General features: G+C 40.0%; 2 protein-coding genes across 2 annotated transcripts; both read right to left on the bottom strand.

The window, feature by feature from the left end:
- Positions 1-13463: 13463 nt before the first annotated feature.
- On the bottom strand, positions 13464-16702 carry LOC124179801 (multiple epidermal growth factor-like domains protein 6). Its single transcript, XM_046564564.1, has 5 exons — positions 16578-16702; positions 14467-15564; positions 14050-14213; positions 13740-13898; positions 13464-13480 (listed from the first exon to the last, which is right to left on the bottom strand). The coding sequence occupies exons 1-5, from the start codon at positions 16685-16687 to the stop codon at positions 13464-13466; spliced, it is 1548 nt and encodes a 515-aa protein (XP_046420520.1). The 5' UTR covers positions 16688-16702.
- A 3070-nt stretch (positions 16703-19772) lies between these two features.
- Positions 19773-21294, bottom strand: LOC124179799 (von Willebrand factor D and EGF domain-containing protein-like). Its single transcript, XM_046564561.1, has 2 exons — positions 20198-21294; positions 19773-19944 (listed from the first exon to the last, which is right to left on the bottom strand). The coding sequence occupies exons 1-2, from the start codon at positions 21292-21294 to the stop codon at positions 19773-19775; spliced, it is 1269 nt and encodes a 422-aa protein (XP_046420517.1).
- Between the last annotated feature and the right edge of the window lie 3830 nt (positions 21295-25124).

Raw genomic sequence — 25124 nt, 5'->3', positions numbered from 1 at the left:
ACGGGATTGACGATGAAAAAAAAACGAGACAAAGTGGTACATAAATATGATTATAGGTTGGAAAATTCCATAGAATGGTCAATTTTATTTATTATTTTTTTCTTCCATTTTTTCAATTATTTTCTTCTCCTTATGTAAGGTGACTTAATAGTAATATAGAAAAGGTACACTTTTTTCATTTATATATCATACCTTGTGATATAAAATAAAAATGCATAATTGTTATTATTATTGGAACAAGTACGTACGTTTTTATGATGGTAAATGATAATAATAAAACTAATTGTATGTAAAAAAAACCATACGTTTAACAAGTTGCGCAGCAAGGTCTCACTATGGAGAGGTAAGGTCAAACGCTGCTTCTGAGATCAAAGGATACTACATATTTGTTTACCTGTGAAGTATATCAAAATGAATTTTTGTGACCAGTGAATCGATTCTTCTACTTAAACATCATTATTCGATAGTTTTACAAGTACGTTAAATAAAGCAATGACGAATTATTATTATTATTACATAATTTAAGTATGAATCAAACTAAGCTCACTTTTCCATATTGAGATTAAAGGTTGCGTAGAATATAATAACAGTGTATTTTATCCTTATTATTATGTGTAACTAATGAATACAAAAAGAAACTTTCGTAAGGCTATATGTTATATCAACTATGTTACATCACCATTTTTCATTTTCATTTTACATTGATTCAGTATATGAAAATTTGTTTGAGTACGTGTGAAAAGGTGACTGCTTCTGGTCGTTTTCTTTATTCCTCGAAAAGATTTACGCACTTACGTTCAACCGGGTCCATGGACGCTACTTTCTCACACAAGATTTGGAAGATCGCAGGGGACAGTCCGGGCCAAAGTTGAATTTCATCGAACCAACCTCTTGTGGTACAAATCGATAGCAAAATAAATCTGACTCGATTGTGCTATTTTTCACAAGTATAAGCTTGGCGAAGTGTAGTACATGATCGTTGTCAGCTTCTCCTCCTCACCGGAATAGAACTCGCCTGATACGTGAAACAACTGTATCAGTACAAAGATCAGCACGAAACTTTCGAGCCTTCGTTTTATCGCGATAATAAAATTATTATCGGTAAGTTAGCCTTCCTTCAACTTATCTTCGCAACGCCGAAGCTTAACTTTGGTTGTGATGAACTTGGCTTGCAACGTTCCATTCCTTTTGCGAAGCTGAGCGATTTCGTGATCCCGGTCTTTTATGTCCAGAAGGTTAGACCTGGTTCGACGTGCCCACTGTGTTGCGCGGAAGACAACAGCAGATTTCGTGCCGTTACTCGCAGACGGACGTGTGCTTTGAACGGAATCGGAATCGCGTAATTTTTCAGTCGATCGGTTGACAAGAAAGCATTGCGATCAAAATACTTACTGCAGATTCGAATTCAATCGAATCCTTCGATTTCTTCAACTAAATGAGACAGATCACTATTTAATATAAAATGTTGATACACAGGCAGAGTCTTGACGAATGACCATGAAATCGCAATCCCTCTGATCTGTCTCTATCACGCTTCGCCGTATTCGGCGTATGAACACGTACAACTACGCGTTAATTGATTTTGTCCACTCATCTCGTTAACATCTGTTTACAGAGAGAATTTTTGAATTATTTTTTACGGTGAAAAATCTCCGTAAAGCTGCCCCCCCCCCCCCTATATGCTCAAAAAAATTTGGAAAAACCATAGTTTAAAAAGTTATTCGTGCGCTCTGCAATGTCGCAAATCGCGATTTTTGAGCTTATTTTAGTCATGAGATAGTCTTGTAAAGTGGGGGGCCTCGTTTACAGAAAAGCAAACCCTCCTCCTCTGATTAAAAAAAAAAATTGTTTTCAATTGTTACGTCCGGCATATCAGCACACGCCTATTTTTCCTACTCGCTAACTCTCCCACATCACTTATATTAATAATACATATAGTCTTCGTCCTGTCCTCTGATCTCTACCTAGCCTAACGCTACTCACTATCACCCTTACTCAGCTAATTCCATTTCCTTTCTTCTGCCTTCTCACACCTTCCATGCACCCATACGTTTTGTCTCTAGAAATACTCCTATTTTAACACTCAACAATGTCACATCTAGACTGCTTATGTAGCTTTCGGACACCACACTTCGTTTCTACCGCTATCTCAACTTCGTTGCAATAAACATACAATTGATATTTGAGACAAACCCAAGGTTATTCAACCCTTATCCTAACTTCCGGTTGTCCTAGTACGTAAACCGGAAGCCGAACCAGTTTATTCTTACCGCTCGGGAGTAAACCCCCTTTACAGACACAACACAATTATCTCGACCATTTGAGAATTGGGAGCTAATTAAGAGCTCTTGATATACGTTGGAAACGAAGTCGTTAAAACAACCCCTATGGATATAACCACGTCCAGTCGCAAAGAGAAAAAAAAGAAAGAAATTCGAAATGATGAGTACTGGCATGTTGCGTGATTTAAAAGCTCTTGAACACCAGTCGTGCCAATTTCTGATTTTCAACCCTTAGTGAAAAACAGTAGTAAACCATCCTTAAAATTTATTCTTTCTTACAGTATAATGTTCTGCGATTTAAGCGCTAACAGGATATACAGAAAGAGTGACAAGAAACAGCAATAACTATAACAAGAATAAAAATAATGAAAAACGAAATAACAAAAATAGTAGCTAGAAGCACAAATGGTAACGAGAAAAAAAACATTTTATCATATCGTAAATTTTTTCTATGTTGCTCGAAAACTATTTTCGATCACTTTAAAAATGATGATAATAAAAATTGTAAAACCACTGCCGCAAATTGTGTTATGTTTTTTGCCTATATACAAGCCTCCGCACGAAATAATCAGTCAGAATGGAACAAACTCTAATCGAATTGAATGTATGGTCGTCGAGATATAAGTTCCCAAAATTCACACACTTCAGCAGTCGACTCGTATATAACTTTTGAAGGAACAAAAATATTCAAATATTAGTTGACGTATGTTTAAATATAAGCCAACGAGCTCGGGAAAAGTTTTACCGAGGAACCGTGAAAATATTAAGCACACCATATTCGATTCTCAGTTAAAATTAAACTGTTGATTATTTGAAATGTGAGGTTAGTATGACAATAAGTGAATAATATATGTATAGTCCTTGGAATTGAAACAGGAATTTTATTGGTATTTGTACAAAATACAAACGAACATGCAATCAATTTCTACGTATACTCGTAAGGTGGATGATTTATTGAAATCCAGAGAAGAATCTGGTTTCCATGTTCATTGGCAACGAATGGTGAGCAGGTGGTAAAAGGTTAAGTAAGGTGTCGAAGATAAAACATAACGTAGATTAAGAACACTAATCGGTAAGTCAGCTCAAGTAGATGTAGCTCAATAATCGAATCATGCATATCCTATTAGCTCTCAAATCGGTGAACATTTTTCCATGACAAAGAATTTACTGTCCTAAATTTTAAGGGTATTTTTTTATCGTTTATCACCAAGGGTTGAAAATCAAAAATTGTCACCGCTAGTATTCAGAACAGGGAGACTAGAGTAAGGAGTGGACACAGCGTGCTTCAGAAATGTACATGAAATCCCGGCCTAAAACGGCGGCGCTGCGATCACGAAGATCGTAGTCATATATATATATATATATATATATATATTGTAACCAGAATTTTTGTGTCGAGTTTGTTAAAATAAGTTACTTAAATCTTAAGGGTTGGAAAAGCTCGGACAACACCCTTACACGTCTGAATCGGACTTCAATATTTGTCGTCCTTTGTAGAAAAGAATCAAACAGACTGGGACTCTTGGATTCTTTTTTTCCTTTTATCCTGCAGGTCTGCGATTCACAAGAAGACAAAACAGACGCCAGCTTCCATGCTTGCAGGAAGAAATCAAAGATTACACCTCTCTTTTACACTCTTTTACAACAACTATTAGTAATAATTCTTAGCTTTGCTAGAAGTAGAATTTCTACCGTTACGATATGCGAGCCAGGGATTTTAAAGTTCAATCCCGGAGATGATGTCTGGCTCTTTCAACCTCGGTGATAGAAAGGACGATGTTCGAAACTACGAACAAATTGAGAAGGCCCTTACTTGGTGGTTAACCGAATCAATGATGTTCCAAAGCGAAAGTAGTTCATTTAGACCGTTTAGCTCATTTTGAAAGAAGCGAACAACCCGAGGTAGATTCGCCAAGGCCTGGGACATCCTTCGAGGTTAGATCTGTAGATGTTCCTTTTGACACATTCGGTTATATCCTGAACTTCGCTAAAGGTTAAGGAGTCTCACCTCCTCAGAGAAAAATTCCGCTCTTCCCATTTAATCATTTCAATTCAGAGAAAATAGTCGTATCAAACGAAGCACCCTAATGTATAATACAGTGTGCATTCGTGCATATTTACCCTTGCACACGCGTAGCACATGTAATTTACATAATAATTAATATATGGTGCTACAGACTGACGGAATACGATAAATTCCATGCGACTTAAGTACACGATTTTGTAATTAATTAGGTAAAAAAATAGAACAAATTATTTGTATCAATAAAGGCTACAAACACTGCGTATATCATCAAGCCACGTGTGATTAACTCTCGAATCTTGCACGTTGGAGGCACGTATCACGTCAATTGCGAGACATTCGAGCTTGTAAATACTGATCGTTGAATCGGGTTTGAGAGAAACGCTAGTAGTTTCAGAAAATTGCTTTCATATTGTTTAATGATATCTTAGTTTGATAATAATACAATCGTACTTGCATTCTCTTCTTTTGAACCGTCTTCTATACATACATACCTAATAATACCTATACGCATATACTTGTACCTCGACTTACACCATCACTTCGGACAAACTATTAAAACTACACTCGCGATCTTACAGTTTACTTGCGAGTTTCCCCAAAAACCTCTTTCACTCAAGTTTTCTCCCGTTCACACGAAGAAGAGTCAACAATTAGTTTAGAGTTACTCAGAACTCACAACCGACAAATATAACCAACTATTCAACATAATAACGCTCAAAAGAAATTCAGTTTTATTGGCAACCAAGTTTCACAACTGGTAACCTACACTTAAAAGTTTAAATTAAATTTGGGAACAGGACGTGGCCTCGAAGAATATTTCTGAGGGCCTCTTTCACTTCGTTGCAACCTAAACAACTTTCAGTAGGCTTTTCAATCATAAAAAGGTCACTTCCACACCCTTTGCACGGTGGGCTATTTCTTCCAATATTCATGCAAATGGCCATGTCGATTGATACGGTCAAAGGGCCCAGACTAAAATAATAATGAAGATCCTACTATAATTCAATGATTCAAATAGTTTTACTGATGATTTAATTATGGTAAAAGAACAACAATCATTTTTTTTTTTTTTTTTTTAGATTTCAGATTCGTATTCAGCGACCCCAAAAATCATTGGAACCTGAATTCTTAGTAACTTTACGCTGATTACAGTGAGATATTGATATATGTCCGGAAATATTGAATTTTGTCCCGCTGTGCGTCGGAAAAGAGAAACAGGGACGGCCGCCTGATCTTTCTTCTGTCTCTATGCAGCGGAGATTTCCACTTACAGAAGGGCCTATGCCTCGCCGCTACTATTTTAATATCTCTATGATTCTTACATCTCTACGGAGACATCCACGGTACTCTACCTTGTCCTGATTGGTTGGATAATTTTTGTGCCTTTGAATTTTTTGCAGAAGATCTTCATTTTCAGATTTTAGTGCAGAATTCAACTGCCAATTTTTTTCTGTAAATCATTCCAAAATTTACGTAAATATAATATCGATTTCGTTATCTGTACGTAATGTTGGCAATGCTATACATACATATTTCAATTGATATGTGTAGCCAGAACACATGTATCTAATATTTTAATATTCCGGAAATATCACGGGTAGGTGTTGAGCTAGCAAACGGACAATTTGAAATTGTGTCGGTGAACAAGACTTAATTTTGAAAATGCATAAAAACGGTAGAGCCCTATATTCCTCTCACGTATTCATCTACCGTAATCGAACATGAAAAATAAATAGCAAACACGCTTTTACCTCCTTCTTCAATATTGTATAGAGAAATAACGATACAGACCGGCTCGTTGACGTGGGATCCACGAATTATTTATGAATAACTATAGCGAGGAAGCGGGATGATAATTGAAATAGATTATGTTTGATCATCAATAAAGGATACTTTATAAGAGAAAGATACAAAGTGATACGGTGTGTGTCGCAAAAAAACAGACCGACAGCTGTCCAGATCGCTCAGCTGTTACCTCGTAAGCAATTATTTTCAAATCATATGTGTACAGATATTTTTAATGTAGAATCTGATGTTCGTTCACACTCTAAAAGAAAAACTATGCCATGCCAGGTAGGCGGTAATAGGGATAAAACCCTCAGAAAGCGAAAGTTCACACTCGTTTGAAGACCAGCTTTACCAGAAATAAAATTTTAACATTTTACGCACAAAATTTTACTGTAGTAATGGTAAACATAATGATGATAGTAATAATCACAACGACTTTGATTTTTATGCGGATTTCGATTGTTTTTTTTAATTTGTAAAGGAAAAAACTTGTGTTTTTAATTTACACAACAATTTTTTGCTTGAATTAAACTTATTTATATTCACAGGAAAAAAAATAAACATTGACGGGACTTGAAACCAGACCGCCCGCGTGTGAACCATCGCACTAACCGTTCAGCTAATTCGCCTCGGCTGAAACTTCATCACGTCGCACTTTTGGTGAAGTACTAAAATAGGAAAAAGACTCGTCCAAATCCGGTTACCGGTTATGACAGTCTCTCCTTGTCAGATACAGGAAAGTCAGGAGAGAGTAGTTAGCTATTATAGTAGAGTTCTTAGTAAAACTGAGAGGAATTATTGTGTTACCCGTCGAGGACTCTTAGTCCATTTTCATCATCATCTGTACCGGAGGAAATTCTTGATTCGAACTAATCATGCTTCCTTGAGATGGTTACTTTCGTTTAAATCCTCCGAAGGTCAGGTAGCTAGATGGATTGAGTGACTGGGGCAGTATGATTTTGATATTCGTCATCGAGCAGGTTTACAACACGCAAACGCCGACGCCCTTTCCTGGCGACCCTGTAAAGAAACAACTGAGTGCAGGCAATGTGTTCGCTTTGAAAAATACAGAGATCTCCCTTGTATAATTCGCAAAATTTCTCTCAGTGGAAACCTCGAGAATTGGAAAATTTCGCAGCAAGAGGATGGCACCATAGCCTTAGTCAAGTCATGGAAAGAAGTAGAAGCTCGCCCGGACTGGCAAGATGTATCCTTAACTGAAGCAGCTTTGAAGATTTATTGGGCCCAATAGGATTCTATTCATTTGATAGGTGAAATTTTATACCGAAAGTGGGAGTCTGCGGATTTGCGAGAAATCAGATGGCAACTTTTGCTTCCGAAAAATCGGGTTCCGGAAGTTCTCGCTCTTCTTCACGATTCTCATGCAGGAGGACACTTTTCCTTCCAAGATTCTAGGAAGGATCCGAGAACTTTACTTTTGCCTCGTTGCCGAGCAGACGTAGAAGATTGGTGTCCAAGATGCCGAGTCTGCGCAGCGAAGAAACGACCTCAAAACAAAGATCAGAGCTCTCTTCAAATCTACAACGTAGGAACTCCGTTTGAGAGGGTAGCCATGGACATCCCCGGCCATCTCCCTGTAAGCCAGTCAGGAAATAAATATGCATGGGTCATCGCCGGTTATTCTACCAAGTAGCCTGAAGTGGTTCCACTCGCCAATCAAGAAGCCTCTACCGTAGCTCAAGCGTTTGTTAAATAATTTATTTTTAGGCACGGAGTTCCTATAGAACTTCATACAGATCAGGGTTGAAATTTTAAAGCTTAATAAAAGAGATTACGCAGATTTTAGGGGTTAGACAGACTTATGACTCCTTTGCATCCTCAATCTGACGATATGATAGAACGTTTGAATCAGCGATGCTTCAATATTTGTCTGACATCGTCGATAAAAATCAGAGGGACTGGGACACCTGGATGCCTTTTTTCCTCCTCTCGTACAGGTCCCCCAATTCACGAGACAACGAAACAAACGTCAGCCTTCATGGTTACTGGAAGAAATCTTCGGCTTCCCTCAGATTTAGAGGAATGCCTTGTTCCTACACAAATACAACCTCAAACATATTTTGTTTTTCACCTGAAACCAAATTTAGAAGAAATTCATAATTTTGTAAGAAATAGAATTTCTATGGCTTCAGATGAATTGAAAGCACGTTATGATATGCGAGCCAGGGATTTAAAATTCAATCCTGGAGATGCTGTTTGGCTTTCTCAACTGCGAAAACAGAAACGGCGATCTCCGAAATTGCAAATCAACTGGGAAGGCCCATATTTTGTGGTTAACCGGATAAACGGTGTCGTTCACAGAATCCAGAAAATCACTCACTCCAAGGCAAAAGTAGTATATTTAGACCGCCTGCACCCTTCGAAGAAAAGCATCAACCTTGTGCAGACTCATCAATGCCCGGAACTTCCAACGAAGTTAGAATCCTGGCAGTCAATTTTGACTGATATGATGAGCACGGCGTACCTTTCAGTTCGTCGTCAATTGGGAAAAGAAGCTTCCTTTTGGATCAAAATTGGATGAGTCGCGACCGCTGATGATAATCGTCGAAAGAAATATCAGTTGTGGAAAGACGACCATCACCAAGGGGTTTTTGGCTGATCCTCGGCTCTGTACGCTTTTAGAGCCAATAAATAAATATCGGGACGTCGCTGGTATTAACCTTTTAGAATGAATGTATCAGGACCCTGAGCAATATTGTTATCATTTTTAACACTACGCTTGAATGAGTATGCATAACAGGCATCTTCAAATAACTTTATTACATTATAATAAATGAATAATAAATTAGACAAAGAAGATGTCTTCGGCGATGTGTTTTAATGCCATTTTAAGATCCTGACATTCTACACATCCTTCTGTAGGTCGAACAGATACAATTGAATTTTCACAGCGCCGACACTTCCTCTGGTTCTTGATAAAACTATTGTGAATTGCTACTATTCTTTTATAAGCTTCAATACTTGAACTAGGGAAGAAAAGATAGCCGGTTGTTTCAAAGTTATTCTTCCTTGTGTAATTACAAGAATACTTACTGGAATATGAAACAGTTCCCACAAAGGAACCCCGCCTTGTTTTTCTCTACTATTCCGAAAACTTTCCCACATGTTACTAACATTCATTGGTCTTCGAACCGCTGTTTAAAAGTAGGGCGTAACATAAGTGATGAGTTCTCGCATTCACATTTTAAGGCGAGTACTCCTGCGTAAACAAATTGAATTGATTCTTTTTTTTAAGATGAGATGTTTCTTCTTCAAGAGTTTGTTATTTTCTGTCGCTAGCTGGCTCGACTCACACAGTTTTGTTACCTTCTAGAATTTTGCTCTTCAGAATCGAGTTTCTGAGGCGGGACAACTTTGATTTTGAATAATTTGAATGAGGCCCGGATTGTTTTCCAGAGCCGACAAGTGACCAGTTGATTTTCATAACTTTTTTCACCCATCTGTCAGTTTTTACAAGTTTTCCCAGTTTAACCTGCTGATCCCCGATTTTGACCGTTATTTGAAGACTTGAATACATTTCAGATAAGATCGCTTCAATCTTATTTTGACTCTAATGTTTAATACAAGTCTTGATCTTGATTATACCAAATTCGTCGAGAGAATTTGGAAATGGCCACCACTACTCATTTTAGTCTTCCAACTATAGGGTGCGCTGTGACTGGAAGTCGATCCGGACCCAGTCATCCTTGTTTTCCCTGTTCCTCAAGAACCGCCTTCACCTAGCGGAAGTTTCGGTTCCTGACGGCCTTGACTTGTCTCCATTCTAGAAATACCTGATCGATCTCCAATTTCACAAAGAAGACATGAAGAGGAACACTTACCTTTATTACAACACTGCACACCAAGAATTGAGATTTGGAATTTATTCATATATGTTCAGGTCGTTTGACCAGAGTTCTTCTCTAACTTCAATCGGGATGGGATGAGTGAGTGAGGGGGTGCATAAATAAATAACACGATTTTGCGGGAAGACAAGACGCTTGCTTCGGCATAAAAACCCTCACGGTGCAGAGGGAAAAGCCGAAGCAAGACAAATGTTTATTTACTGCAAATCAGATTAACATAATACAGGTTAATACAGTCGCTAGTGCGTTCTTTGTCAACTAGATTGAATGATCATTCAATAATCTTAAGCCAACTTATCCAAATCTCCATGAGTAAACCGTGATCCGCAACTTTCAACGCTAACGTGGAAGCGTGTAAGGTGGCCCAATGCCGTGTAATCGTATGAGTAAGCCATGAACCGTAACTTCCAACGCTAACGTGGAAGCGGGGAAGGGGGAGCGTCAGGGTGGCCCAATGCCATGCAAACAGCGGTCCCGATGTCTCGGGAAACCAACGCTGAAGTGCTCGGGCGACAATGTATGTCGCCGCGATGACGCTCGCCCGGGAGACGGGCACCTCCGGTCCAACCGGAGGGTGAACCACGTCTCCCCCGACCAACTTAAACGGATAAATCTTAAAACTACGCGAAACAGAATAATGGACGCGCGCGGGTAAAGGAAAACCTAACACGTCCTACCTGTTCGAGCGCTCGAGACTAACTAACTTGCGCTGCGCCATCACCGGCCAAGCGAACGTACGTAACTTAAATCACTATAACGTTGAACTAATTGTAATGTGAAATAAGAAAGTAAATCTGTTGTTGTGCGTGGTGCTGTCGGGAGGTTAGTTACTTTATGACGCCAGAGAATATGGTTTAAAAGTTGTTTATTGCCAGAAAAATCGGGTTACACAGTTCGGATGACGTAGTAGAAAATGCGGAAGGCAGGGAAAATAAGCGAAACGAGTTGATAGATACGTATGTGCCAAGAGCGTGGCGAAGACTGGGTAGAGATGAAGAAAAAGTGCAGGCTCGCCCCCGAGTCGAGGCCAAGGGTCGCGTCGCGCCATAAATGCCACATGTAGGGAAATTTCCGGCGCGGTCAAACCCTTAGCCCTCGGCTAGCGAGGCGAGGCCTGGACATTCGAAGGTTAGTTGTAAAGAACTATAGAAAAAGATATACATCGAGAAACGGAAATATTTCAATGGTTTTTTGCCGGCTTGCCGGTGGCGGGTGTCCGCCACATTGTGACCCTTTATTCACCGTATACGTGGTAAATAGGTACAACATACGAATATAACGAAACTAAAATATTGACTGTTATGAATTTACAAACTAACGTAATAATAATAAAGTTGCGCGAACAGCGCGGCTATCTGCTCGAGGTTTTTTATGGTTTACCTTGAGACTGTGGGCAAATGCCAGATAGTAAAAAAGCGAGTTTTTTAATTTTTAGAGCCGTAGTTTCAACTCACCTTCGAGCACCGACTGCTAGATCACATCTACAATTGTTTTATCTTTCCTGGGTCGGGACGACTCTTTTCCTTGGGGTGGAGGGGGGGGGGGCTTGTGTTGTGTTATAAAGGGTGAAATCACCCGTCTTACGCCTTTTTAATGATCCAGTAGTCATCACAGATAAAAGAAACTTGTAAACCTCATATGTCTTTGAAAAAGAATAAGGTTGCTGCATCAACCAGTATCATTGTAAAAACAGTCTTGTTTCAGACTTTAAACCGAAAACACGTACTCTGCTATTCAAGCTTTTCCTTAACATTTTATTTGCGCCTTTAATTGATTCTCTAAATTAGCTCGCGAACCTATATTTATTTCGTAACGTCCTAAAACGTTACAGTATATTAAAACCCAATCAAGCAGAACCCGTGTCGCTATCAAAGAGATGCGTAAAAAGTTTCACCCTGAAGGAGCTAATGACCAAGCACAAAGTTAACTCAACGGGCAAGGAGTGCCAAAAGTAGACGGCAGTTAGGTAGAACGAGTTGCGAAAAATTGCGGTGCGATGCAAGGAGATGTGAAAGTAATCCTGCGCCTGCCGCGTTGGCGGCCTGTTACTAAGCCTTGCCTGACAAAAAAAAGTAAGTTGAATAAGATGGAGCATTACCACGTATAATGTTGAAAACAAACATACCCAAGAAGTAGAGACGCCTAGCTCTAACCGTAAGCCAATCCAGTTGCCTTCGAAATGGCGTGAAACGCTCATTACGCCTCAAGTTAAAAATAAACCTGATTGTACAATTAAGCAATCGCTGGAGAAAAAGGTTAAGCTCACCAGTCATGTCATTATATACCAAGCAGCAATAATCGGATAAGGGAAAGATTAGTGCGGCGATAAGCTCAGCCCCAAGTTCCCGCGACAGCGCATTTTGATGATGTTTGAGCCGATACAGGGAGAAATTAACTTCTTTGGAAATTTGCATAATATGCTTACGCCAAGACAAATTCGATTATATAATAACTCCGATGTTACGAACCTCGTGAACATAAGGAAGCACTGTACCATTAACCGAAATAGGGGGCAGATCCTCCAGATCGATGCGGCTCACATGCGCGTTACTCCCCGTTACAAAAACCTTGAACTTATTAAGGGGTTAGGTGGGTTTCAAAAGCTCAAAATAGGTACATTTTTATGATTTTTTTTTTACTTAATCAACAGAATATTTCATTCCATCAATTTAACACATAAAAGATACATATTTTATAAGTAGTTTGTGGAATTTTCATTGAAAAATATTGAAAATTAAGGCGTGGACACGTCGTCTGCTATGACCCCTCAAAAAAAAAGTTCTCTCGGCGTAGTCAGGATAACTCATGACAGATTCATCTGAAATGCAAAAACCAAAAATTTTCTGTTAGTAGATGTTTAAAACTCGTACTTGGACGAAGGAAAAAAAAAAAACAAAAATTACATTTTTGGCGGCGTTGAAAACAAAAAACCCTTATTTTGAGTAAAATTTGCACCCTTCATGGCCTTGAAAAATTACTAGGAATAGAAAAAAAAAAATTCCTTCGTTCAAGTACGAGATAATGTTATTTTGAAGAAGTGTGCAAAATTTGAAAGAGATCGGTTCATAAGTTTTCGAGAAATCGTGACTACCGATTTCAAAAATGTAGTTTCGAGAAAAACGCGATTGAAGATTTACATTCAAATAACACGTAAATAATCGTACTTACACCGCATAATGATGCAAACCCATGTTTTTTCCACGTGCCATCACCTGACACGGTAACATCTGTCGTATCTTCAACATTATTTTCATCACCCGTTAATTTTTTTTCTTGATTTGCAGCAGACAACAAAATTGATTCGGCAACAGTTATGACGCACTCATGTATTTTATCAACATAAAAATTGTACGTTGATGCATTCAAGAATGAGGAACTTATATCCATCAAACCACAGAATTTTTTACATCCGGCAAGTCCTAAGCCTAGTATTCGCATCACAAAAATAAACGAACAATAGCTAAGCAGCTGCCTCGATATATCTGCCTCCATATACCTGCGTCACGCTCGGTTATAGCCTGATGGGTGAAACATCCAAAGGCTATATCTCTTAGAATATGACTCGGATCGTTTTAAAATTTTAAAGGAATATTCTCAACATATTCAATTATAAGATAAGCAAAAAAAAAAAAATTCGATTTTTTGAAATTTTGAAACCCACCTAACCCCTTAATTCAGTGAGTAAGCAGGTACGGACTGAACAAAACAATAGTTCTCACGAAAATTAGAACCGTCTAAGAAAATTAGTAAATTTGATGTGCAAGCTTTGGGACTTACCTTCATTGAATCCTCTGTTTCTTCGCCTCCTGCGTACGAAAGTAACAAAGCCGAAGATCGTTGCGAACAATATAATTGGTATGAATATCAATACTGTTATGGTTGTTGATTTTTGTGACCAATCGGTATCGCTAGGTTTCATTTCATTGCACGTAGAAGCTGAAATTAGTAGAAAATCAGTGATTCACAATAGCGATCTGTAAATTTAGACTTGGTATTGTTTCAGAATATAACAAGACAAGCAGGAAATGTACGACCCGAATTTATGGATTCTCGCATTCAAATATTCAAACGAATCGTTTTCACTCACCAATCGAAACAAAATAGTAAGTCATGTTTGCGGTAGATCGGGTGAAGTTAGCGATGCTTCTGATCGTGAGTTCGTTGAAGCATTTCTCGTGACACCGTGGAAGCTCTGTGTCAACTTGAAAATTCGTCGTTTCATCGTCGGTGCCATTGGATTCCGAAATTTCTCTGAAAATGATCCAAAAACGTGACGAATCTTTATTATATTTTGATGCCTCGCGGAGGAATTGTGGTCTTATGATATGTCTGATTGTGAATATCTTGGGATCCGTTTTTTCTTTCAGAATCAGGTTACGCACAAATTTAACGCCGTACTTTGTGCTTTGATCGATTGCATCGGCTTCTGCCTTTCGAAAGTTATCTGAATTATTATTATTATTATTATTGTTATCGTTATTGTTATTGTTGTTATTGTACCCACCTTATCGAGTTTTCGGAGTCGTGAGGAGTGTATAGCGCTATAACGCACATGATTGGCTCCTCGCACGATTCTCCTGTCCAGCCACGAGAGCAGTTATGTGCGCAGATTCCTTTATTACTTTTGGGATTTACAAATCCACTATGGCAACGGCAAATCTCAGGGCCAACGCAGATACCGTTGTCACATCTTGTACAGCGAGGAACGCACGTTGTCGAATTCTCAAAGGGTTTTTGGTACCCCGGCTGACAAGTACAGATATCTGGACTGGTACATGATGAATGTTTGCACTCTTCTTTGCAGATTGGATAAGTGCATTGACCATCTTTCGTCTTACTGTAGCCGCTGAAGCATTCGCAGGTATTAGGACCAACGCATTTGCCATGTCCACACCCCTCGTTACAAATCGGATCGGAACACCGACCATCTTTCGTCTTATTGTAGCCTTTGAAGCATTCGCAGGTATTAGGACCAACGCATTTACCATGTCCACACCCCTCGTTACAAATCGGATCGGAACACCGACCATCTTTCGTCTTATTGTAGCCGTTGAAGCATTCGCAGGTATTACGACCAACGCATTCGCCAAACCCACACTCCCTACTGCAATACTGACCGTATTGAAATTTGTGGTAGGTCGAACTCCTGTAGCAGCGATCCGGATTGACGCAAAGTTTTCCATTGCAGTGTGGATCATTACATATCGGTTCGCAAGTTTGTTGGTTCGAACTCAACCTGTAACCTTTGTCACAGGTACAGAGTTGCGACTTGGTGCATTCCCCAGGCAGGCAGGGTCTGCACTTTGAATGGCAGATGAAGCTATTGGTTTGGGACTTGACGTATCCGTCGTTACACTTGCATTCGGTGCGACCATCGCACTTTCCGTTAATACAGGTAATTTCTGAACAGGGTCGTATACAATTGTTGTAGATGCTGTCTCTCGTAAAGTACGAAGGGCAACTTACGACTTCCGAACGTTTCGTGAAACTTCTCGTCTCCGGATCGCCTCTGTAGCCGTTATGAATAAATGTTTCCTCACCGCCACGCCATTTTTTCTCTGGATACGTCACACGCCGGGAAAGGTCATGAAATCCTTTCATACTGCGGAATCAAATGTACGAAAGAAATTATTGAAAATATGTTTTAGCTAAGTTGTTAAGATGAGAAGTAAGTTCTCGGTGTTTACTGCAAGTACCTACCGATTCTTAATTTTTTAAGTACATTTCATCTCTTACAATTAATCACGAAGCTGCCCTACCCAATGCTTGACTTTGCCGTAGAAAAATACAGTGGAAATTTCACGGTGATCCTTTTGCAACTATTAGCTACATGAACTTTTTTCGAATAAAAATGTAAAGGAAGCTCGGAAAGCCTGCTGCGAACGGTATCTCATCTCTTCCACTTCCGGTTGAGAACAGCAAACAATACGGACGTCGCGTTCAATTGCCATGACTGATGAGTAATGTACTGACCAATATGAAATGTACGGAAATTTCAAACTCTGCACGATGCGTCATGGCATCGTAGCTATTCACGTATTCCACGTCATTGCCTGTGACAAAATTTTTTCGAGATATACGGAGACTAACTCGCGTTTTGAGAAAGATATATCCATTTGCTAGTTTTTAAAATCAGTTCGTATTGCATTAGAACTTTGTGCTGATTAGATCTAAGTAGATCTCATTCGTTTTACGTAGATCTTACAAAATCACACTTCGGACCAAACAGTATCCATTCGATTTTATTCAAAGTCCTGCTTAAGGAATGCCGTACTTCAACCGGTAGGATACGAGTACAGTGATTCGCAAGGGAAGGGCTCGCTTCCTCACGGTAATAACTGTTTTTATTTTTAAAGTTTCTTCAAACCGTTGACAGCTACGTATTTTAACAAAATTCGCACATAACATAACTATACATAATTATTTATGAACGATTTTCACTATTCCAATGCATATAGCAAAATCTAATAAAATTCATATCCAACATTTAAAATCTACGTAGATATAAAATATGTTTTGCCGAGTAATTATGTTTCAATAGTGTTGTGACCGCGGGAAATTAGTTCTCAGTATTTGATGGGTGCTCTGCCGCTAATTTATCAGGATGCAACTTACCTTTCTTTCTTTGAACGTGACGGAGGGTGGAAGCTTTGCGGATTATTTGAATTTGCTGTAGAGAAGGCTGCAAACACCGCTATGACCCAGATAATAACTATGTCCGTCATTTCTACCTATCTTCACCGCGATACTAAACGAAATGACAAGTCAATGGGCGAGGCGTTACTTTATATCCTTTTTCGTCGCTTATCGCCCTCTGTGGTAACATAAAAACGATATAAATCCAAGCTTCTCTACAGCTGATGAATAGCTAACAGATGTATAAATGTTTATGCTTGAATTTCAAAATGCGGCTACCACTCAAACGGCACTAAATTAATATTTGTACTAAACAATCTATGGTGCCATATTTATTTTGGTCAACCCGAACAAACATGTTTGCCTTAGTTATTTGTACTTTGTATACTGGCAGAAAAAAATTCGGTTTGTCATGTTGGCGAATGGTTTCAAGTTTTCAAATACCGCAATTCGTACGGCGACCAAGCCCATCCTATCTGACGCCAATATAAGTTGATTACTCACTCGGTATTGCTCAATGCGATAAGACTTGAAGGAATACTAATCGTAAGAAATCTTTGGTCTCATACAAGTGAGAATTATAGCGGAATGAACTATATCGTTTTGCGCCCAACGGTCTTACAATTAGTACTGCGTTACACTGAAAGTGCGAATCCGGTCTGACCCGTTCCGATCGGAGCGGATCGGATCGGATCGGATCGGGTCCGCAACAGTGTGCGTTGGTTTTTATATTTGATTTATTAGAAGGATTTTTCAGTAGCTGCTTGGCTGCAGGTTCGATGCAAATTTGTCAGATGTCCGAGGATTCGTTTAATCTTCACTCACTTTTTAGCAGCTTGCTGACGAAAAATTTTTAAAAGGAGATAGAGAAAGTTTCTAGTCAAAGGAAATTGAGAGATTAGAATTTTCAGAACAGATTTCCTCAGTAGGAAGAACCGAGATCGTGCTTTTCGGAGCTTTTAGGGGTGGTTGATTGGGTCAGGCAGTATTATTCGGGGAATCTATGCACGGTCAAGAGTTCTGTTGATCGGGGTCTGTTTTCAGGCGAAGGGTAAAAAAGCTCGGGAGGATAACAGGAACGTTTGGAAAATTTCCGCACCCGTGAAGCTCCGAGAAGCTCCGAGAAGCACCGTGCACACGAGACAAACAGGGAACGACAAGAGGATCGGTTTCTTACCTGTTGTGTTTGCGTCGATGAAATCCTCGTCGCTGTCCTCCGGCGAGAGGGGTGGCTCCTCGTCGTAGACCGCATCGTCCGTTGAATGCCGAAGGTCATCATCCCCAGGTTGGGGTGAGGTCGGAACGATGAGGAGAACGAGGCAGGATAGCCAGCAGGTAAGTCTCAGGGCGCCGAGAATAACACTCATCGCCCCCGCGGCGCGAGACAGCCCCAGGATCCGGACACCGGCGCATCGGCATCTTCGTGGTCCGCCCGCCCCCTCTCCAATGCGCCCGGAGCGACGGCAGCGCCGCGACGCGTACCGACGACGACGACGAGGAGGAGGAGGAAAGCTCTCCCGCTCCTGGTCGACCATCTCGCGGCAGCCTTCGCCAATTCGGAGCGACGCCGAGTCGCCGCTCTGAAGATTTCTGCAAGCTCCGTTGGCGCTGCGCGGCAAAGCTGCTCTTCCGATGGTCGTTGTCACGAGCTTTCGGAGTGAGGTACTCGTGTCGGTAAAGCGGAGAGGTGACCGACGTACGGTGCTCGAGGAGAATTGAGCTTTCGTGTTGCATTTTCGCTGGAAGTTATGCGTACCGGAATTGTAAAACGAAATTGTTCGATCGGCATTCGATGGTAACGAGAAATTAGTGGCGACGAGGGGAAATTGAATTCGTAACTCGTCATATCTCTGCGGTAGAAGATCTTTCTTTGAAAGGCTTATGGAATTCAAAGTGACCTTTTTTCATTTTCTGGGACATAAACTCGAGATTGTACTTATTGTACTTGTGCTTGATTTTTTAATTTTAACTAGAACAGCACCATCGTTTCAAAGTACTCGACAGTTGGATTGATGTTGCGAGCATAGAAATGTTCACTTTTTGGCTGAAGGTAGCTTTCGATGCGATTAGGATTGTAATCCGCTACAACTTCTTGCAATTAAATACAGAGCTACGATCGTATACCATATTGTCGATTGAAGAGAGATAGAGATGGTTTTACTAAAATTGTTACGCTGCATGGAGAACTTTTGGTGATTTGAGAGCGAAACAATTAATTGTTCGGTATTTATCACCATCGTACGGGAATCGGACACGCTGATTATGGATTACGGATTGGAATGATTTTGTCTACCGCGTCCGATCCGTTTGGTGGTTGTCGTGAGACTGGAAGACCGGCAATTAACACCGTTCCGTTGAATGTTTGGCTCTCTGATAGAGGGCGTGAAAATCATCCCTACTCGCGCCAAGTTGACAAATACAACGAGCAGCTTTGGCGCACCTTCACGGGAGGATCGGATTTGAATGTTGTAGGTACTGACGAAAGATGATTCACAAGGTCAATAAATTTATTAACGATATTGTTATCCGTATGCATATATTATCACCAATTTTTAGCAGAAAAAAACATTAATATTTAACATGCGCGATTGTTTGCAGAATATTAAGATGTTTTAACTACTAATTATATTTAAACCAAATTTTCGACAATTTGATGCGATTGCATCACAGAGATCATTGAAAGATTGAGCAGAATCTTCGTTTCAACGGCTCGTACAAATGAACTTCCCCAGCGTCATCGTACACAGGCATAGCTAGATGTACATTAATTCAGTGAGTAAGCAGGTACGGATTGAACAAAACAATAGTTCTCACGAAAATTAGAACCGTCTAAGAAAATTAGTAAATTTGATGTGCAAGCTTTGGGACTTACCTTCATTGAATCCTCTGTTTCTTCGCCTCCTGCGTACGAAAGTAACAAAGCCGAAGATCGTTGCGAACAATATAATTGGTATGAATATCAATACTGTTATGGTTGTTGATTTTTGTGACCAATCGGTATCGCTAGGTTTCATTTCATTGCACGTAGAAGCTGAAATTAGTAGAAAATCAGTGATTCACAATAGCGATCTGTAAATTTAGACTTGGTATTGTTTCAGAATATAACAAGACAAGCAGGAAATGTACGACCCGAATTTATGGATTCTCGCATTCAAATATTCAAACGAATCGTTTTCACTCACCAATCGAAACAAAATAGTAAGTCATGTTTGCGGTAGATCGGGTGAAGTTAGCGATGCTTCTGATCGTGAGTTCGTTGAAGCATTTCTCGTGACACCGTGGAAGCTCTGTGTCAACTTGAAAATTCGTCGTTTCATCGTCGGTGCCATTGGATTCCGAAATTTCTCTGAAAATGATCCAAAAACGTGACGAATCTTTATTATATTTTGATGCCTCGCGGAGGAATTGTGGTCTTATGATATGTCTGATTGTGAATATCTTGGGATCCGTTTTTTCTTTCAGAATCAGGTTACGCACAAATTTAACGCCGTACTTTGTGCTTTGATCGATTGCATCGGCTTCTGCCTTTCGAAAGTTATCTGAATTATTATTATTATTATTATTGTTATCGTTATTGTTATTGTTGTTATTGTACCCACCTTATCGAGTTTTCGGAGTCGTGAGGAGTGTATAGCGCTATAACGCACATGATTGGCTCCTCGCACGATTCTCCTGTCCAGCCACGAGAGCAGTTATGTGCGCAGATTCCTTTATTACTTTTGGGATTTACAAATCCACTATGGCAACGGCAAATCTCAGGGCCAACGCAGATACCGTTGTCACATCTTGTACAGCGAGGAACGCACGTTGTCGAATTCTCAAAGGGTTTTTGGTACCCCGGCTGACAAGTACAGATATCTGGACTGGTACATGATGAATGTTTGCACTCTTCTTTGCAGATTGGATAAGTGCATTGACCATCTTTCGTCTTACTGTAGCCGCTGAAGCATTCGCAGGTATTAGGACCAACGCATTTGCCATGTCCACACCCCTCGTTACAAATCGGATCGGAACACCGACCATCTTTCGTCTTATTGTAGCCTTTGAAGCATTCGCAGGTATTAGGACCAACGCATTTACCATGTCCACACCCCTCGTTACAAATCGGATCGGAACACCGACCATCTTTCGTCTTATTGTAGCCGTTGAAGCATTCGCAGGTATTACGACCAACGCATTCGCCAAACCCACACTCCCTACTGCAATACTGACCGTATTGAAATTTGTGGTAGGTCGAACTCCTGTAGCAGCGATTCGGACTGACGCAAAGTTTTCGATCGCAGTGTGGATCATTACATATCGGTTCGCAAGTTTGTTGGTTCGAACTCAACCTGTAACCTGTGTCACAGGTACAGAGTTGCGACTTGTTGCATTCCCCAGGCAGGCAGGGTCTGCACTTTGGATGGCAGATGAAGCTATTGGTTTGGGACTTGACGTATCCGTCGTTACACTTGCATTCGGTGCGACCATCGCACTTTCCGTTAATACAGTTATATTGTGAACAGGATCGTATACAATTGTTGTAGATGCTGTCTCTCGTATAGTCCTCAGGGCAATTTACGACTTCCGAACGTTTCGTGAAACTTCTCGTCTCCGGATCGCCTCTGTAGCCGTTATGAATAAATGTTTCCTCACCGCCACGCCATTTTTTCTCTGGATACGTCACACGCCGGGAAAGGTCATGAAATCCTTTCATACTGCGGAATCAAATGTACGAAAGAAATTATTGAAAATATGTTTTAGCTAAGTTGTTAAGATGAGAAGTAAGTTCTCGGTGTTTACTGCAAGTACCTACCGATTCTTAATTTTTTAAGTACATTTCATCTCTTACAATTAATCACGAAGCTGCCCTACCCAATGCTTGACTTTGCCGTAGAAAAATACAGTGGAAATTTCACGGTGATCCTTTTGCAACTTTTATCTATATGAACTTTTTTCGAATAAAAATGTAAAGGAAGCTCGGAAAGCCTGCTGCGAACGGTATCTCATCTCTTCCACTTCCGGTTGAGAACAGCAAACAATACGGACGTCGCGTTCAATTGCCATGACTGATGAGTAATGTACTGACCAATATGAAATGTATGGAAATTTCAAACTCTGCACGATGCGTCATGGCATCGTAGCTATTCACGTATTCCACGTCATTGCCCGTGACAAAATTTTTTCGAGATGTACGGAGATCGAGACATAACGAGATCTTGGACATAACAAAATATATGTATGGAACTAAGGGGATTGGATGTCCGATGAGCCAGTTATTGACAGGAAGCGCATCCTGCACGGCGTTCACCATCAGGGGTGCTACTTTTTGTCCTTTACATCAATCCAAATTATTGGGTACCAAGGTCAGAATACGAAAACGTGTTGACGATCTAGTCAGAATACAAAATGAGCATAATTATGCTAAAAATATTATGAGAGAGATACTTCCCTCTTACAACCAATATGAAGAAATAGTGCTGCCGACGACAGATACCGAAGGCTCCATACCAGACTCAATGTATTATCCTGACGAATCTCATTCACAAAACAATTGTCTGCGGGCAGATAGTAATGTTGAAAATCAAGTAACGTTAGGGGGCGAACTGGTTACTGATGTTCCATCACCGGCGAGATTCGAAGAGATAAGTTACTACGAGGCTTCAAATGAGGTGAATCCTGAAAGTGGAAGAGACATCGAAAATATTCATGATTCTGATGTGTCAGAGGTGGGTCCCAATCGTCCTATAGGCAGATATTTTGCTAACTGGGAACAGCAAGAGATGGTAAATTACCTAATCAAAAACAGCCGTATCAGTGACGCACGTGGATGTAGAGTATGGAAGCAGATGATCGATGAAGGGCTGCTGACGCACAGAAGTGATCGCTCCCTCAAAAAACACTTTCTGAAATTCATCCTGCCAAATATTCATCTATATAAAATGAGTAAAGATAGTCGAGAAGAGTTCGACCGTCTTAAATAATAGGTTTCATCGTAAAAGACAGCACCGTGTCATTACGGACAGGCTAGGGAACCTGTTCAATGATCACTTTGAATGGCTCGATTTATTTGAATTTTCGATCTCTAGGTTTGAAATACTCTGCAGGTACAGGGTCTTGCCTTTCGAGTAGGGTTTGGCTTACTGTTATTCTAATTTATGATATTCGTTCTGTTACACTTGCTTTTTCCTTTATCTTTAATTTTTTCTATATATATAAGTGGCCTACGTTACTTGTTTCTCTTATGGTATGGAGCCTTCGGTATCTGTCGTCGGCAGCACTATTTCTTCATATTGGTTGTAAGAGGGAAGTATCTCTCTCATAATATTTTTAGCATAATTATGCTCATTTTGTATTCTGACTAGATCGTCAACACGTTTTCGTATTCTGACCTTGGTACCCAATAATTTGGATTGATGTAAAGGACAAAAAGTAGCACCCCTGATGGTGAACGCCGTGCAGGATGCGCTTCCTGTCAATAACTGGCTCATCGGACATCCAATCCCCTTAGTTCCATACATATATTTTGTTATGTCCAAGATCTCGTTATGTCTCGATCTCCGTATATCTCGAAAAAATTTTGTCACGGGCAATGACGTGGAATACGTGAATAGCTACGATGCCATGACGCATCGTGCAGAGTTTGAAATTTCCATACATTTCATATTGGTCAGTACATTACTCATCAGTCATGGCAATTGAACGCGACGTCCGTATTGTTTGCTGTTCTCAACCGGAAGTGGAAGAGATGAGATACCGTTCGCAGCAGGCTTTCCGAGCTTCCTTTACATTTTTATTCGAAAAAAGTTCATATAGATAAAAGTTGCAAAAGGATCACCGTGAAATTTCCACTGTATTTTTCTACGGCAAAGTCAAGCATTGGGTAGGGAGACTAACTCGCGTTTTGAGAAAGATATATCCATTTGCTAATTTTCAAAATCAGTTCGTATTGCATTACAACTTTGTGCTGATTAGATCTAAGTAGATCTCATTCGTTTTACGTAGATCTTACAAAATCACACTTCGGACCAAACAGTATCCATTCGATTTTATTCAAAGTCCTGCTTAAGGAATGCCGTACTTCAACCGGTAGGATACGAGTACAGTGATTCGCAAGGGAAGGGCTCGCTTCCTCACGGTAATAACTGTTTTTATTTTTAAAGTTTCTTCAAACCGTTGACAGCTACGTATTTTAACAAAATTCGCACATAACATAACTATACATAATTATTTATGAACGATTTTCACTATTCCAATGCATATAGCAAAATCTAATAAAATTCATATCCAACATTTAAAATCTACGTAGATATAAAATATGTTTTGCCGAGTAATTATGTTTCAATAGTGTTGTGACCGCGGGAAATTAGTTCTCAGTATTTGATGGGTGCTCTGCCGCTAATTTATCAGGATGCAACTTACCTTTCTTTCTTTGAACGTGACGGATGGTGGAAGCTTTGCGGATTATTTGAATTTGCTGTAGAGAAGGCTGCAAACACCGCTATGACCCAGATAATAACTATGTCCGTCATTTCTACCTATCTTCACCGCGATACTAAACGAAATGACAAGTCAATGGGCGAGGCGTTACTTTATATCCTTTTTCGTCGCTTATCGCCCTCTGTGGTAACATAAAAACGATATAAATCCAAGCTTCTCTACAGCTGATGAATAGCTAACAGATGTATAAATGTTTATGCTTGAATTTCAAAATGCGGCTACCACTCAAACGGCACTAAATTAATATTTGTACTAAACAATCTATGGTGCCATATTTATTTTGGTCAACCCGAACAAACATGTTTGCCTTAGTTATTTGTACTTTGTATACTGGCAGAAAAAAATTCGGTTTGTCATGTTGGCGAATGGTTTCAAGTTTTCAAATACCGCAATTCGTACGGCGACCAAGCCCATCCTATCTGACGCCAATATAAGTTGATTGCTCACTCGGTATTGCTCAATGCGATAAGACTTGAAGGAATACTAATCGTAAGAAATCTTTGGTCTCATACAAGTGAGAATTATAGCGGAATGAACTATATCGTTTTGCGCCCAACGGTCTTATAATTAGTACTGCGTTACACTGAAAGTGCGAATCCGGTCTGACCCGTTCCGATCGGAGCGGATCGGATCGGATCGGATCGGGTCCGCAACAGTGTGCGTTGGTTTTTATATTTGATTTATTAGAAGGATTTTTCAGTAGCTGCTTGGCTGCAGGTTCGATGCAAATTTGTCAGATGTCCGAGGATTCGTTTAATCTTCACTCACTTTTTAGCAGCTTGCTGACGAAAAATTTTTAAAAGGAGATAGAGAAAGTTTCTAGTCAAAGGAAATTGAGAGATTAGAATTTTCAGAACAGATTTCCTCAGTAGGAAGAACCGAGATCGTGCTTTTCGGAGCTTTTAGGGGTGGTTGATTGGGTCAGGCAGTATTATTCGGGGAATCTATGCACGGTCAAGAGTTCTGTTGATCTGGGTCTGTTTTCAGGCGAAGGGTAAAAAAGCTCGGGAGGATAACAGGAACGTTTGGAAAATTTCCGCACCCGTG

The sequence above is a fragment of the Neodiprion fabricii genome, chromosome 4 (genome assembly GCF_021155785.1).
Source record: "Neodiprion fabricii isolate iyNeoFabr1 chromosome 4, iyNeoFabr1.1, whole genome shotgun sequence".
Classification (NCBI taxonomy): domain Eukaryota; kingdom Metazoa; phylum Arthropoda; class Insecta; order Hymenoptera; family Diprionidae; genus Neodiprion; species Neodiprion fabricii.
The sequence above is the reverse complement of the archived record's forward strand: the minus strand, read 5'-3'. Positions and strand labels throughout refer to the sequence as shown.

Bases quoted from the DNA above. Each gene is read 5' to 3' on its own strand.
- LOC124179799 (XM_046564561.1), bottom strand. From the start codon at position 21,294: ATGAAAGGATTTCATGACCTTTCCCGGCGTGTGACGTATCCAGAGAAA. The intron at 19,945-20,197 runs GTGGGTACAATA...GATCATTTTCAG, and splicing joins GACTCCGAAAACTCGATAAG to AGAAATTTCGGAATCCAATG.
- LOC124179801 (XM_046564564.1), bottom strand. From the start codon at position 16,687: ATGACGGACATAGTTATTATCTGGGTCATAGCGGTGTTTGCAGCCTTC. The intron at 14,214-14,466 runs GTGGGTACAATA...GATCATTTTCAG, and splicing joins GACTCCGAAAACTCGATAAG to AGAAATTTCGGAATCCAATG. The intron at 13,899-14,049 runs GTGAGTGAAAAC...TACTAATTTCAG, and splicing joins TTACTATTTTGTTTCGATTG to CTTCTACGTGCAATGAAATG.